General features: G+C 36.4%; 1 protein-coding gene across 5 annotated transcripts in view; it reads right to left on the bottom strand.

The window, feature by feature from the left end:
* Window positions 1-16,911, bottom strand: part of DPP10 (dipeptidyl peptidase like 10) — a 579,521-nt gene that overhangs the window by 138,573 nt on the left and 424,037 nt on the right. For 4 of the 5 annotated variants that reach the window (XM_021715500.1, XM_021715501.1, XM_021715498.1 and 1 more), the window contains 2 exons: window positions 11,043-11,095; window positions 10,862-10,943 (listed from right to left, as the gene is read on the bottom strand). In XM_021715500.1, coding sequence (XP_021571175.1) covers window positions 10,862-10,943; window positions 11,043-11,095 — 135 coding nt within the window. The remainder of the gene's footprint in view (window positions 1-10,861; window positions 10,944-11,042; window positions 11,096-16,911) is intronic. The other variant, XM_021715502.1, reaches the window with a different exon arrangement.

Here is a 16,911-nt window from a genome sequence, read left to right as displayed (position 1 = left end):
CCGCAGCCTCCACCTGCTGCGCTCCGGCGATCCTTCCGCCTCAGCCTTCCGAGTAGCTGGAATTACAGGCGTGCGCTACCACGCCCAGCTAATTTTTTATTTATTGTAGAGATAAGGTCTCACCAAGTTGCCCAGGGGGGTCTCGAACCCGCAGGCTCAGGCAATCCACTCACCTCAGCCTCCCAAGGCACGGGATTACAGGCTGAGCCACCAAGCCCGGCTCATTTTCTTCTTTTTTAAAGCACAATAATATTCCATTCTATGTGTATAGCACATTTGCCTTCATCTGTTGATAGCTGTTGAGGTTGTTTCCACAAGTTGAGTATTATGAATATTGCTACCATAAACAGAGGAAAGTTAATTTTTCCAAATTCTCATTTCATTTTTTAATAAATATACAGAAGTAGAATTGCTGTTTAATATAATGCAGCTATTTTTAATTTTGTGAGGAACTGCTATACTGTTTTCCATAGCACTATATTATTTTACATTACAACCAATGTACACAAGTCTTAAAATTTCTCTACTTTTTTGCCAGCACCTGTTATTTTCAATTTTTTGATACTAGGCCTTCTAATGGGAAAGAGTATTTCATTAGGTTTTCATTTTCATTTTTTTTTTTTTTTTTTGAGTTGGAGTCTCACTGCATCGCCCAGACTGGAGTGCAGTGACATGCTCCCAGCCACAGCAGCCTTAACCTGCTGGTCTCCAGCGATCCCTCTGCCTCAGTCTTCCAAGTAGCCGGAACTACAGGTGTGCATTACCATGCCTGGCTAGTTTATTGTAGAGACGAGGTCTTGCCAAATTGCCCAGGTGGATCTTAGACCCGCTGGCTCAGGCAATTCACTCGCCTTGGCCTCCCAAAGTGCTGGTATTAGAGGCTGAGCCACAAAGCTGGCTGCATTTTCTTTAATATTTAGTGATGTTAAGTTTCCTTTCATAAGCTTTTTGTCGATTTACATATTTTCTTTGAGATGTACATTTGCTGTCTATTTTGAATTGAGTTTTTTTAAGTTTTAGAATTCCTCTATATACTTTAGATATTAATCTCTTATCAGATATATGGCTTGCATATATTTCTTTTTTTTTCTTTTTTTTTTTTTTTTTGAGTTGGAGTCTCACTCTGTCACCCAGACTGGAGTGCAGTGGCCGCTCCCGGCCACCGCAGCCTCGACCTGCTGGGCTCCAGCGATCCTTCAGTCTCAGCCTTCCAAGTAGGTGGAGCTACAGGCACATGCTACCACACCCGGCTAATTTTTTATTTATTGTAGAGACGAGGTCTCGCCAAATTGTCTAGGCAGGTCTCGAACCCGCGGGCTCAGGCAATCCACTCACCTCCACCTCCCAAAGCGCGGGATTACAGGCTGAGCCACCAAGCCCGGCTGGTTTGCATATATTTCTTCCCATTCCATAGGTTGCCTTTTTGTTCTGTTGATAATGTCACTGATGCACAAAAGGTTTTTGTTTTCATGAAGTCTAAGTGGTCTATTTTTTCTATTACCTATGCTTTTGGTGTTATATACAAGAAATCATTGCAAAAATAGTTATTTTATTCCATTTATTCCTCCAAAGTCTTGAAGTGTTTTCCTTGTTTTCTTCCAAGAGTTGTATAACTGTGGCTCTTATGCTGAGATCTTTGATTCAGTCTGAGTTAAGTTTTGACTGTTGTGTTATGTAAAGGCTCATTCTTTTTATATGCCTGTCTAATATCATCTATTGAAAAGACTGTCGTTTCCCAATTAAATGGTTTTGGCACCCTTATTGAAAGTTGTTTGATCACATCAGCAAGAGTTTATTTCTGGGCTTTCTATTCCATTCCATTGGTCTACATAGTTGCCTTTATGTCAGTACAGATACTTATGTCACACCATTTTGCAAAAGTTTGAGTGGGTTTCTCTTTAAATATTTAGTGGAATTCACCAATAAAATCATCAGATAAGAGGAGGTTTTTAAATACAGATTCAATTTTCATATAAATTATAAGCCTATTCAGACTTTTTACTTTTATGATTTTACTATGATATGTTTTACATTTTTAGGAATGTGCTTATTTCATCTAGGTTATTCAATTTATTGGTGTATAAATACTCCAGTGGGTTTCTCATGGTACTATGTTTCCACATTTTTATTTCTCTAGAATTGGTCATAATTTCCACACGTCCAAATCTGATTTTAGTAATTTTAGTCATTTGTTTTTTCTTAGTCAATCTAGTTAAAGGCTTGCAAATTTTGTTGATTTTTGTTGTTATGGTTGAAGAATCACCATTTTATTTTAGTGATTTTTCTCTATTTTTTATTTTTATTTTGCTTATATCTCTATTTTGTTTATATCTGCTCCAATATTTATTATTTCTTTCCAATACTAGTTTTAGGTTTATTTTGTCCCTTTTTTCTACTATCTTGTAAGGTTCACTTGTTAATTTGAGATTTTTATTTTTAATTTTCGAATGTCCATGTCTTCTCAGGCCTCCATAACAAAATACCAAAGACAGTGTGGCTTAAATAGCAGAAATATATTTTTCTCATAGTTCTGAGGCTAGAAACCCCAAGATCAACGTTCCAACATACCTCAGTTTTTAATGAGAGCTCTCTTATTAGCTTGCAGACAGCTGCTCTGTCCTCACATGACCTTTCTTTGAGTATGTACAGATACACAAAGAATGAGAGTGAGAGCAAGAGTGAGGAAGTCAGAGTGAGATCCAGAGAGCCAGAGAGCAAAAGCGACAGCCAGAGAGATGTTCCTCTTCTTATAAGACCACTAAACCTATTAGATTAGGTCAACGGTCCTCAACCTTTTTTGGCATCAGGACCAATTTTATGGACGGCAAATTTTCCAAGGACTGAGGAGAGTGGGATGGTTTTGGTATGATTCAGGCACATAATCTTTATTGTGCTCTTTATTTTTTATTATTATTCCATTGCAACATGTAATTAAATAATCATACAACTCACCATTTTAAAAAGAAGCACGGATAGAAGAGACAAATAAAATAATGGGCTGGCCACGCGAAGACTAAAACAAGTGTCGGATTCTGATTTAAAGCTTGCCACCAGACACAACTGCACAATTGAAGAACATCAACTCACTTGTCACTCACTGATAAGGGTTTTAATGTAAGTCTGCAATCATTTGATTCATTACGGTCTCTGTTCAGTCAAACCTCACTGCTAATGTTAATCTGTATTTACCACAGCTCCCCAGTGCTACCATCACTGCCTCAACTCCCGCTTAGATCATCAGGCATTAGATTCTCATAAGAAGCATACAACCGAGATTTCTAACACGTGCAGTTCACAATAGGATTCACGGTCCTATGAGAAACCAATGCCACCACTAACCCGACAGAAAGCAGAGCTCAGGGTATTAGGTGAGTGATGGGGAGTGGCTGTAAATACAGAAGAACTTCACTGACCTACAAAAGTAGATGAACTACATTGTTTTAACATTCATGTTAATATCCCCATGATAAAAGCAAACATACTATCTCTAATTTAAGGTATCTGAACTAATTGCATAATTTTTAAATTTTACATAGCTGACTTGTTTTCTTCAATTATTTACTCAACTTTTCAACTATCTAGTATAAAAATGACGGTGAATTCAGGGTATGTTACAGGATTTATTTTGGTATACACCAAGACAGATGTTTAAGCATCTTCAAGTCTAATATTTGGCAACTTTGTGGATATATTTCTCAATATTTTACAGCAAAAACTTATTTCCTCAATGTTCATTTTGTCTAAATTATGTGGAAACCTAAAGACCAAGAATAACAATTTATGTTACTGTTGCTTCATTTCTACATTTTAAGTAGTTAAAAAAAAATTTAATGTTATATTTAACAGTTCACATGTTTTAATATTGCACCCATTGAGATATGGTGCAAGTTGTCTCCTTATGTTAAATTTTTTTTTTTTTTTGAGTTGGAGTCTCACTCTGTCACTCAGACTGGAGTGCAGTGGCCGCTCCCGGTCACCGCAGCCTCGACCTGCTGGGCTCCGGCTATCCTTCCGCCTCAGCCTTCCCAGTAGCTGGAATTATAGGCATGTGCTACCATGCCCAGCTGATTTTTTGATTTATTGTAGAGATGAGGTCTCGCTGCCCAGGCGGGTCTCAAACCCGCGGGCTCAGGCAATTCACTCACCTCAGCCTCCCAAAGGTGTGGGATTACAGGTTGAGCCACCAAGCCCGGCTTAAAAATATTTTTTATATGCCTAAACACTAATCTGCACAGATGACTTTGGATATATTTCAATGTGACAAGTTATGATTTTAAAAATGTATAAAATATATCATGGTAAATACTCCTTAACTCTCTTTCAACTTTCTGTATTCTTCCTTCTTCTATATTCCAAGGATTCTGAAAATAAAAATTTTATAATAGTTTTTGAAAAAATTAGAATAATGTAATTAATATTTTGTATGACTGAGGCCAAGAAGCAGAGTCAAGTGCCCTCATTACCGATGATAAAGTTGAGATTCCCTCCCCCCAAAAATAACTGCCTCATAATCACAGCTGGCAAAGACCATATCTCAATCATATGTATTTTTAGAATCTGTCAGGGCCTATAAATTTTTTTGATGAAAAGAAGTTTCATTTAGTAACTATATTATTGTATAGCTTTATTGTAATATGAAATATCTAGTACTACTTCCCTGTTCTACAAATCTGCTTAATTTTTTTTAGATTTACAAAATGAAATGAAAATAGAATTATGTATAACTTATTAAAAATACTGATATGTGCCAATACCAGGCTGTTTTGATTATTGTAGCTTTATAATAAAGTTTAAAGCCTGGGAGTGTGATACCGCATGCTTTGATTTTTTTTTTTTTTTTTTTGCTGAGGATTGTTTAGGTAATTTGTGGTCATCTATATTTACATATGAATTCCTGTATTGATGTTTCCAGGTCTGAGAAGAATGCTGCTGATAAGTTAATGGGTATTGCATTAAATCTGTAGATTGCCTTAGATAGAATGGACATCTTAACAATGTTGACTCTTCCAATCCATGAGCATGGTATATTTTTCCACTTGTTTGTATCATCTTTGATTTCTTTGAGCAGTATTTTGTAGTTTTCATTGTAAAGGTCTTTCATGTCTCTGGTTAGGAAAATGTCAAGATATATGATTTTTTTCCTTGTTGTGAATGTGATTATGCTTTTTATTTGGGTTTCTGTTTGTTTCTTTTTGGTGTATAGAAATGTGACTGTCTTTTGCACATTGTTTTTATACCCTGAGACATTGCCAAAGTCCTTTATCAGTGAAAGATTTTTGACAGATTCTCTTGGGTTTTTGAAGTATAGCATCATGTTGCCTGCAAAGAGGGATAACTTGACTTCCTCTTTTCCTATTTGGATACTCCTGATCTCCTTCTCTTGTGTGATTGGTCTAGCTAGGACTTCCAAAACTATGCTGAAAAGAAGGGGTGAGAGTGGGCATCCTTATATTATTCCAATTTTCAGGGAAAATGGTTCCAATTTCTGTCTGTTTAGAAGTATGCTGGCTTCTCGGCTCTCGTAGATGGCTCTTATTATTTTGAGGTATATGTCATCTCTGCCTAGATGTTCGAGGGTTTTTATCAAGAAGGGATGCTGGATTTTATCAAAAGCTTTCTACGTGTCTAGTGATATAATCATGTGGTTTTTGTTTTTACATCCATTGATGTATTTAATTACGCTTATGGTCTTACAAATGTTGAACCAGACCTGCATCCTGGGGATGAAGCCTACTTGGTCATGGTGGATGATTTTTGAGATGTGTTGTTAAATCCGGTTTGCTAGGATCTTGTTGAGAATTTTAGCATCTATATTCATCAAGGATATTGGCCAGTAGTTCTCTTTCTTTGTTGGATCTTTACCTGGTTTGGGTATCAATAACAGGCATATAAACCAATGGAACAGGATAGAGATTCCAGAAACACAACCTCAGTTTCTCAACCAATTCATCTTCGACAAAGCCTCCACTGCCAACCACTGAAGAGAGGAGAACCTATTCAGGAAATGGTGCTGAGAAAACTGGCTGATCACATGCAGAAGATTAAAACAAGTCCCCTATTATCACCATACACAAAAATCAACTCTAAATGGAACAACGATCTCAACAAAAAACCTCAAACTATAAGAACCTTAGAAAATGTAGGAGACACCCTTATGGAAATTGAAGCTGGCAACCAATACCTAATCAGAACTCCAAGGGCCCATGCCATAAGAGATAAGATAGACAGGTGGAACCTCATCAAACTGACAAGCTTCTGCAAAGCCAAATAAACTATCAAGAGAGTAGGGAGACAGCCCACAGACTGGGAAAAAATATCCACCAACTGTATGTCTGACAAATGCCTAACATCTAGGATCTACAAGGAACTCAAGTGTGCCAAGAAGAAAAAAACAATCAGCCTCATTACAAAGTGTATGTAGACATATCTCAAAATGTATGTAGACATTTCTCAAAATAAGACATATGAACAGCCAACAGATGCATGAAAAAGTCCCCAGTCTCACTAGTCATCAAAGAAATGCTAATTAAAACTATACTGAGATACCACTTAGCTCTAGACAGGATGGCCATCATCAATAACTCAAAAAATAACAGTTGCTGGAGAGGATGTGGCGAAAAGGGAATAATTCTACACTGTTGTGGGAGTGTAAACTAGTACAGTCTCTGTGGAAAACAGTGTAGAGATTCCTAAAAGATCAAATATCGACCTTCCATACAATCCCACAATCCCCCTACTAGGAATATACCTGGAAGAACTCAAATCACTCTATAAAAAAGATAACTGCATACGTATGTTTATTGCAGCATTGTTCACAATAGCAAGAACATGGAACCAACTGTGGTGCCTATCAAAAGAGGATTGGATTAAAAAAATATGGAACAATACACGATGGAATTTTACACAGCCATAAAGAACAAAACCATGAACTTCGCTGCAACCTGGATGGATTTTGAGTCTATAATACTGAGTAATCTTTCACAAAAACAAAGAACCGAGTATCACATGTTCTCAATCATAAGTGGATCTTGAATAGCTATTGTAATACTATAAGAAAAGGATTGGCATTATTGCAGGGGGATGTGAGGGTGTGGGGGAGTGGGGAGGCAGGATTGGTTATAGTGGAAATTTTCCTGGGGAAGGGAGTGGGCACACCTCATCAACCAGGGTACCTGCATAATGAACATCTGTATACCTAATCCTGAATAGTGCCCCACATCATTAAAATAAAAAATTAAGCCAGGCTCGGTGGTTCAGCCTGTAATCCCGTGCCTTTGGGAGGCTGAAGTGAGTAGATTGTCTTAGCCCACGGGTTTGAGATCTGCCTGGGCAGCGAGACCTCATCTCTACAATAAATCAAAAAATCAGCCGGGCATGGTAGTGCATGCCTGTAATTCCGGCTACTCGGAAAGCTGAGGTGGAAGGATTGCCAGAGCCCAGCAGGCGAGGCTGCGGTGGCCGGGAGCAGCCACTGCACTCCAGTCTGGGTGACAGAGTGAGACTCCAACTCAAAATGAATGAATGAATAAATAAATAAATAAAAATAAAAAAATTAAAAATTAAACGTTTTAAATAAATAAATAATACAATAAAATACTAAAAAAAAAAAAAAAGTGATATTTTCCAAAGTAATTCTCACAACGCTATGGTATAGCTATGTTGATTTTACTAATAGAGAGATTGAGGCTTATGGAAAATAAAAATAATTGAAACATAAAAAACATACCTCAGCCCGTTCAGCTTTCGTTGAAGCAGAAATTTTTATTTTAAAAAACCTGGAGGATTCTAAACTTTTTAAAAAGACCCTCCTAAAGTTTAGAGTTAATGCTAGTCGATCAGAATTATTATGTGTAAATAAAGTAAACAGATTAAGATGTCAATATTTTAAACCCACTAGAAAAATTTATTGATCTTTTTAAAATTCTCTCACTTTCTATAACATAGTTCAAATTAAATAGTGTAAAATAGCTAGAACACTAGAGAAAAAAATACATATCCACTATCATTAGTAAGAACATACAGTTCTTATCAACATAATTATGAAGGTTGATCTAATAGGCACACATAGATCTATAGGTCTAATAGGCAGACTGTCCCTACTGTATGTAAAATATGTGAAATTTCTCACAGAAAACATTTTTCAAAAATTTCACTAAGCCATAAATTGTCTCATCAATTTTATAGTCAATATTACAAATATCTATTTCTGAACTTCACAAATAAATCTTAAAGCCAATTCCACATTTTTGTAAACTTAAAAAAGAACATCAATAAAATACACTTGAAATAATGATATATCACAATGGAAGTGGAACAATATTAAAATTAAATTGTATTAAAATATTATAGTTTTAAACATGTTGGATAAAGCTTGAGCAGATTTAGAGAGAATTCTCTGTCTTTAGCAAATTAAAAAAAAAAAACAACTAATATAACAGAAAGGATACAACACATTTAGAAGTGCCATATTGAAAAGACAAATATGAAATTTACAAATATCACCCAACATTGGCTAGATATGGAATAAGTACACATAAATTATGCTTGGAAAAAGAAGAAATATAACAACAAATGCAAAGATTAAAAGGTGAATGTAATAAAAATATGTTGAAAATTGGAAACATGTGAAGCAGATTTTTGGAAATGTATAAATTACCAAAACTAACTAAAAGCAATTGAAAAACTTAATCCTACAACCATAATAGAATCATTTTTAAAATGATTCTTCCAACAAAAACAAATAAAAATACCATTCCTAGATTCATTTGTGAGCTAAGTAACACAGGAGGAAAGGAAGCAAATTGAAATTCTAAAAGCTGCAACGGAAGAGGAAAATATTATTATTAATAAAAGATAATTTTATTAATAATTTATAATTGTGTGTATCAAGGTTGATATATAAAAATTCAGCAAATAATTTGAGGACTTATCTACTTATCAGTAACAGTTTTTAAAATAAGAAATATAGCTGGGCTTGGTGGCTCAGCCTGTAATTCCGCGCCTTGGAGGCTGAGGTGAGTGGATTGCCTGAGCCCGCGGGTTCGAGACCCGCCTGGGCAACTTGGCGAGACCTCACCTCTACAATAAATCAAAAAATTAGCCGGGCGTGGTAGCGCATGCCTATAATTCCGGCTACTAGGAAGGTTGAGGTGGAAGGATTGCCTGATCCCAGCAGGTCGAGGCTGCGGTGGCCGGGAGCGGCCACTACACTCCAGTCTGGGCGACAGAGTGAGACTCCAACTCAAAAAAAAAAAAAAGAAATATAACCATTTAAAATAGCAAGCAAAACTATAAGGTGCAAATCTTTAGGTAGGAAATTATGACTGAGATGCTAAAGAAATCTCAAATAACTAAATAGATATAAAATGTATGCAGATATGAAGATTCAGTATCACTAAGATGCTAATTTTCCAAATTTGACACTCAGAATCAAATAATGCCATTCAAAATTACAAAACTGGACATGTAACTTGAAAGTCTATTTTGACAATTCATATGAAAGACTAAAAAGTCAAGAAGAGTCAAGGTTTATTAGAAAATGAAAAATGGAACATAAGAAACTGTCGTATCAGATATTAAGTCTAGTCTTTAATTACAACACTGTTAACATAACACATGGATAGACAAATCAGTCAAAGAAAAACAGGAGAGAGAGAGAGAGTCAGAAGATTCATGTAAATGTGGAACATAATACTGTGAATGTTAAATGTTAAAGCATAAGTGGTCAATAAACAGTGTCATGTGGGACACATACAGCAATGGGTAGTGATTTAATGCCATAGTTAAAAAGCAATTTCAGATAGATCAAGAAGTTAAACATGGAAGGCCCACTTGAAAAATTCTAGATAAATACAGTTGAAACAAAAATGAACGATTTAACTGTAAAGATTTCTTAAATAACAAAAATTACAGGCCTTATATTTGATAAACAGATGAAGACAGACCCCATAGTATATTAATATCCAGAACACATAAGGAATTCTCTTCAGTGAGAAAAAGGACAAAAATAAGAATGGGCAAAATGTGTGAATATATTTTTCTCATATGAGGAAGTGCTAATAGCCAGTAACTATAGAAAATGATGACCTAATTCATTAGAATTCATGGAATGTGTAAATGTTATTGAAGCCATAGTGAAATACCATTTTATACCAATCACCACATTGTTGATGATTTGAAAATCTGCAAAAACTAGGTTTTGATTAGGATATAGAATAGAGGAAACTCTCATTGATGCTGGTGAGTATATAAACAACTAACAATTTAGAAATCAATTTAGTCGTTTAGTACATTTGAGCATGCATATGCCGCATAAGCAAGCAATAGTATTCCCTGAGCAGATTCACTAGAGAAGGTCTTCAGTGGGCACCATGAGGCATATATAAGAATATAATTTTGCTTACATTTTTGTGCACATTATCTTTTGGGGTTTGTGATTATTTCAAAATATAATTGATAAAAGTTCTCTTAAGAGACTATTAAATAATCCTGTCTAAAATTTTTACACCAAACAATGGTTTAAGAATAAATAATCTTTACTTCAAGTTTTGCATTAACATTAGCAACATTATGTAATGGAAATTACACAATACTAGGTCCTAATAACCTTGGACCTCTTCTAGGTTTCGTTATGAGCTATTTACTCACACATTACCGAATAAACTTGTATCTCTTTAAAATACTTTATAAACTAATACTAGTATTATTTGATATATTTTAAAAATACTAGGTAAAGTATATAAAGGAACACAAAAAAATCATCAAGTGTGATAGGACAATTTTTTAAGGAAATGGTTTCAGTACATATTTTTCATAGGGCCATGACTGGTAGTATTTAGTGCATACCAATGCCTGTGCTTACCAGCTGCTGTCCTTGGACACCCCAGGCTGCATACTGCAGGATGGAGTCCTCTACTTCTGGAGGATTTAACTCCCAAACTTCCCTTGAAAAGATGTAAATATTTTTACTTGAACAAATTTACATCTACACCATCAATTTTAGTTAGACAATTTCTATGAAAACCAGAAAATCAAGAACTTACCTAGTGTGTATGTTGTAAATCACATAAGAAGCAGTATACGAATAATGAAAAATCTGAAATTAAAAAAAGAATCATTATCAACCATAGCTCTATCTTAATGTATATATTCTTAATAAAAATCCAGAAATTGATGTTAAAGAGAAATCAAGATGTGAAATATTCCAGTACAGGAGTTCAGTACTTCCTATCTGAGCTTTACTGCAGTAACTGTCTAACATTTATCCTTACCATTAAGCCCACCTTTCATTTAATCCACTCTATTAGTACAACTGTGATTATATCACTTTCTTGTATAAAAGTTTTGGTGATTTCCCATTGTTTGCATAATAAAGTTCAAACTGTTTCATCTGATGTTCAAGATTTTAGTGTTTTGTCTTCCATATGTTTTTCTACACTTATCATCCACTACCTCATATACCTAGACAGTACTTTCAATTAAATGAATTTTTCCTATATGTCCTGACCTTTTTTGCTTTCTTTTTTTTTTAAGTCAAGGATATGCTACTTTAACAGGGGTAGAAATTCTCCTTCCTTCTAATCCGTCCCCTGTGTGGGGATCATATTGATCCCCTCAATTGAAATTTATCTCTCTCACAGTTTACTGCATGACACTTACACACTGCTCACTCTAGTGCAAGTTCTAGAAATATTTTATGTAAGTCTCCATTTTCCACTAGAATGTTGTCCATTTTAGGTGTGTATTTCCTTTGCATCCTCCTCACTACCAAGCACAGAAGCATGTTTGTATGCAACACTTAGTTGGAATTTGTGGAGTAACGATTCTGATTAGGAAAACTCATGCATGCCAAAGTGTTTGTTGACAAGGGAAGAGTGAGATAGCACCACTCACCCCTTCATAGTAATAATTGAAAATGGTATTTGAATAGTTGGCTGCAGGTATGTGATCTTCTAGAGAGTTTCGTACTACTCCTTTAGAACCCCATTTTTTTTGAGGTCATCTTTCCAAGGACCACAGAATCCACGAAAGAGTGACATTAAACTTCAAGCATAATATGATGGTGCGTAATATAAAAAAAATCTTTATATTTTAGTACTTTCTAATTAGAGATGTTGAAATAGAGGAATACAGAAGAAATGAGGAAAATTGCAAAAGATAGGTTAAGAAAAGCAACAGTATGTTATATTTCAGTGAAAATTATTTTTCTCTAAACCATGTGAATCTAGTAAAGAAAATTGTTCCTGAGCTAGTTATATTGTTACATTATTATTTCCAGAACCTATATTGATACTTTCATTTTTCAATATGTAATTGTAAAAGCTTATTTCATTCTTGTGGTGGATGTACACTGCAGAAATATTATAATACTGTCAATTAAAACTCCCTAGAATTCAAATTATTATTTCTTCTCACTGCAATAATAACTTCAGTTAAATATGATCGGTCACATATTTGGCAAAGTACTAGTGTTCTCTTTTTGCATTGAAATTGCAAACCTTTCCACATTTGTTAAAGCATTGTGTTTCACAATCAAGCTTTATTTAGTTTTCCATTTCTTTTGAAATAGCTATTAAATCTGAGATTGCCTTCACTATAGGGTTGTAGAAGCAAAAATAATTTCTGCTCGTGTCTATTTTGACAAGCTGTATCCTATAAAATTACATATTTGATGATAAATTTTAAATCTTGAATTTGCTACTATAGCTGACAAAAATGTTAGAAATGTGATCCCTTCTGGGAACATTTTTTTTTTCTCTCAGAAAGTTCTGTTGGCAAAGCAGATTGCCAAGTGAGTACTTGGTCTTCAAAGCAGACAAAAGTATCAGTGATGTTATGTGAAGAGACTATCCCATTTGCGAATTAGCTAACACACTGTTCCCGATTTCTAGACTCACAACCATTTTGAGAGAAAGAGTTGCTGGGAAATATTATTTTAGATAAAGCAGGGCACCTAAATAACTACTGAGTTATAACTGGGTATACTTACTAAATGTTAGTCTCTTTCTGTAATTTATTTTTATTTTTTATTTTTATTGTTTTTAGCAGAGGTTGCTAGCTTCTTTTTACTTGTGAATAAAAATAATGAAAATGTCCTCCAAATGGTGTGAATTGGACAAGTGGGCATGTGAGTCCACTTTCAGCTTTGTAGTTCTTAGCATGATAACATTTGTTTCCCAGTACGCAAAGTAGAAGACTATAATAAAGAAGTTAATCCTGACTTGTCTGCAAGCACAAGGCAAGCCGAAGTAAAAAACTGTATGGTTTTGGTCTCATCTATATGTGCCCTACGAAGCCAGCAGTTTGCCATCTACAGATAATTTGAGTCCAGTCCTTTGCCTCTAGCTTGTAACTCTTTCCTCTAAATTCACTGTTCTTTGATGTATGTGTGTTTTCCAAGAAAATCTCAAATACTTCTTGTTTTTGTTATTTTTTATATTTCCATAATTAAAATCACATTCTATGCCCACAACACAATATAAAGAGTGTGGGATTGGTGGGGGAACAAGTTCTTGAACAGGTTGGAAGAGGAGGTCTTTCTCTCTCCCTGCTCTCTCTCTCTTTCTCCTCCCTCCCATCCACGACTTTCTTGGATATAATTTTTTCCTTTTGCTTTACATGTCTAGTTTTATTTTATCTTAGGTTTCCCTTCTATATTGGCATGTTAGACCTTATTTCAAGTTGAAATGATGAAGAGGTACTCCTTTTTCTGTTAGATTGGCTGCTGCATGAGAGACAAACAGCATCTAATGAGATCTTTGGGGACAAACACATTTCACAACCAAAAACTGCTTATTCACCTCCTCTCTGCAAATTACGTTCCATTGTTTGTTAAAGAGTGTGAATAGAATATCTATGGGGGAGACCTGGAGATGGTGACGCCATAGGTGGATCCATGAGATTCTCCGAATGAGTTCCCAAAAAGACTATTACTTTTCTTCTGCACTCCCCTGCCCACCTCCAGCCACAATGGTACGAGGTTTGGGGACTTTTGGTCCCACACAGGGCCAGACATTGTGGCCAGACCATGGCTGCTCCACTATATGTGATTCTGGTCAGCTGGGGAATCCCAAATCCTGGATCCCAGCTCCATCCCTGGCCACATCGTCATGACTAGCACCCAGCGCCAAGCTGCCTGTCACACAGGGAGGCTCTGAGCACCCGACCCTCAGAGATACCAGCTCCATTTGTGGCTGAAGTGCCATGGGAGGGACTCAGAGCCACCACCTGCCTTCTGGAGATTTGGAGATCTGAAGCCCCGGGCCCACCTTGGCTGAGGCACTAAGCGTGCATAACCACAAGCCTGTGTAAGGGGGCAGAACCCCAAGCTGGCGTAAGGTGATGATCGCAGGCTTCCAGCTCCAGAGGAGGGAATGCCCGACCCTCTCCTCCACCCTAGCCTGCTGATGGCACCGCGGATCCAGCGCCCAGCTGTGCAGCTGGTCCTGCCTAGAGACCCACAGAAGCATCCCTAAAAGTGAAAGTAAAACCACCACCTCTGCCATTTTCAAGGCATATTTACATCGCATCGCCCTGCCCACCTATCAGAGCCTCCACCTCAGTTCCCATGGTGATGTCATTAAGCAGGAGAAAAAAACCCTCTCCTATGCTGAATAGAGACCAGTGTCACAGATCTCCCAGGCAACAAGGTAACTTCCTGCAACAGAAACAGAGGGGAGAGGCTGGAGATTAGAACTCAGGAACTTTATCCACTAAGGGACAAGAGAGAAAAATCTACACAAATGAAGAAAAACCAAAAGAAGAATATGGGTCTCTCCCAGACTCCTGGGAGGCCAGACATTGAGAAAACTGACTTTGGAATGCAAACAACGAAGAGCCCCCAGAATGACTGGTCTCAAAATATAAACCTAGACTTCAAGACATTAATGGAGAGATTAAAAAAGAATTGAAGAGACTCAAGAAGAAACTAGAAAGGAGCTGATATCTGAGATAACAGTAATAACGAATACTGAGATTGAAATAAACAATAAACTGATAAGCATGGAAAGTGGAATTACCCAAGCAGAAGAAAGAATCTCAGAGCTTGAGGACCAAAATATGGAAATAACCCAAACTCTCAAAAACACAGAAAACAAGCTCAAAAAGACAGAAAAAAACCTTCAAGAGATAAGCAATTACCTCAAGAGGCCTAACCTAATAGTAATTGGTCTGCCTGAGGCAGAAAGAAAGACAGAGACAACATTGGAACAAACCTTACATGAGATCATTCAAGAAAACTTCCCTTATCTAATCAATGATGCAAAAGCTCAAACACAAGAGATCCAGAGAACCCCTGCAAGACATCAAATGAGAAAACCAACTGCTAGACACATAATAATTCGCCTAAACAAAGTAGGCATAAAAGAAATAATCCTAAAGTCAGCAAGAGAAGAAGGCCAGATCACCTACCATGGAAAACCAATTAGAATAGCAGCAGATTTATCTACAGAAACCCTGCGGACTGGGAGAGATTGGAGCCCTATCTTCAAAGTCCTAAAAGATAAACTATTTCAACCAAGAATAACCTACCCTGCCAGATTAAGCTTCATCAGCAAGGGATAATTAAAATCTTTCCCAGATATCCAATCCCTAAGAACCTACGCTGCCACCAAACCACCTCTACATGAAACACTTAAGAAAGTACTAAACATAGAAGAAAAGGGAAAAAAGAGCAACGTTCTTCACAAGAGTACAGGAAAAAGAATAAAATACACATGAACCAACCTCCAAAACAAAAGAAAGACAATAAACCAAGTGGAAGAACAACTCTATAAGAACTCTATGATAGGGAGGAACTCTCACATTTCAATAATTAGCCTGAAGGTGAATGGACTAAATGCACAACTGAAAAGACATAGAATGGCAAGATGGATAAAATTTCACCAGGCAACAATATACTGCCTTCAAGAGACCCATCTCACTAGGATGGATGTGCACAGACTCAAAGTAAGAGAATGGGAAACAAATTTTCAAGCAAATGGAACACAAAAGAAAGGAGGAGTTATGATCCTAATTTCAGACAAAAATACCATTTTAGCTATCAAAAATTTAAAAAGATACATAGGACCACTACATAATGAAAAAAGGTTCACTCCATCAACAAGAAATACCTATCCTAAACATATATGCACCTAACATAGGTGCACCAACTTTTATAAAGCAACCCCTAGGAAAACTAAAGAAAGATGTTGACTGTAACACCATCATAACTGGGGACTTTAATACCCTACTCACAACCCTCAACAGATCATCGGGACAAAAAATCAGCAATGAGATCTGAAACCTCAGTGTGACTCTGGACCAAATGGACTTAATAAATACCTACAGAACACTCCGTTCAAAGACCAGAGAATACACATTCTACTCATCACCACACAGGACGTATTCCAAGATTGACCACATTATTGGCCATAAATCAAGCATAAGCAAATTTAAAAGGACTGAAATTCTACCATGCACTTTCTAGGACCACAGTGGAAGAAAAATAAACATTAACACCAACAAGGTCCCCCAAAAACCCACAGAGACATGGTCACTAAACAGCATGATGCGAAACAACTGGATCAATGATGAAATCAAAACAGAGATCAAAAGATACCTGGAAACAAATGAAAATGAAGAAACATCTTACCAAAATCTCTGGTAAGAGGGGAATTTATATCCCTACAAACACACATGAGGAAAATGGAAGGAGCACAATTTAATAGCCTAACAAGTCACCTAAGAAAGCAGGAAAAGCAAGATCACAGAAACCCTAATTTCAACAGAAGAATCCAGATCACCAAAATAAAAGCCCAAATCCAGGACATAGAAGACAAAACAACAATACAAAAAAATCAATGAAACAAAAAGCTGGTTCTTCGAAAGGATAAACAAGATCAATGGTCCCCTAGTTAGACTGACCAAGAAAAA

The sequence above is a fragment of the Carlito syrichta genome, unplaced genomic scaffold (genome assembly GCF_000164805.1).
Source record: "Carlito syrichta isolate Samal-C Ts95f unplaced genomic scaffold, Tarsius_syrichta-2.0.1 Scaffold307170, whole genome shotgun sequence".
Taxonomy (NCBI): domain Eukaryota; kingdom Metazoa; phylum Chordata; class Mammalia; order Primates; family Tarsiidae; genus Carlito; species Carlito syrichta.
This window is presented reverse-complemented; position numbering and strand designations above follow the sequence as displayed.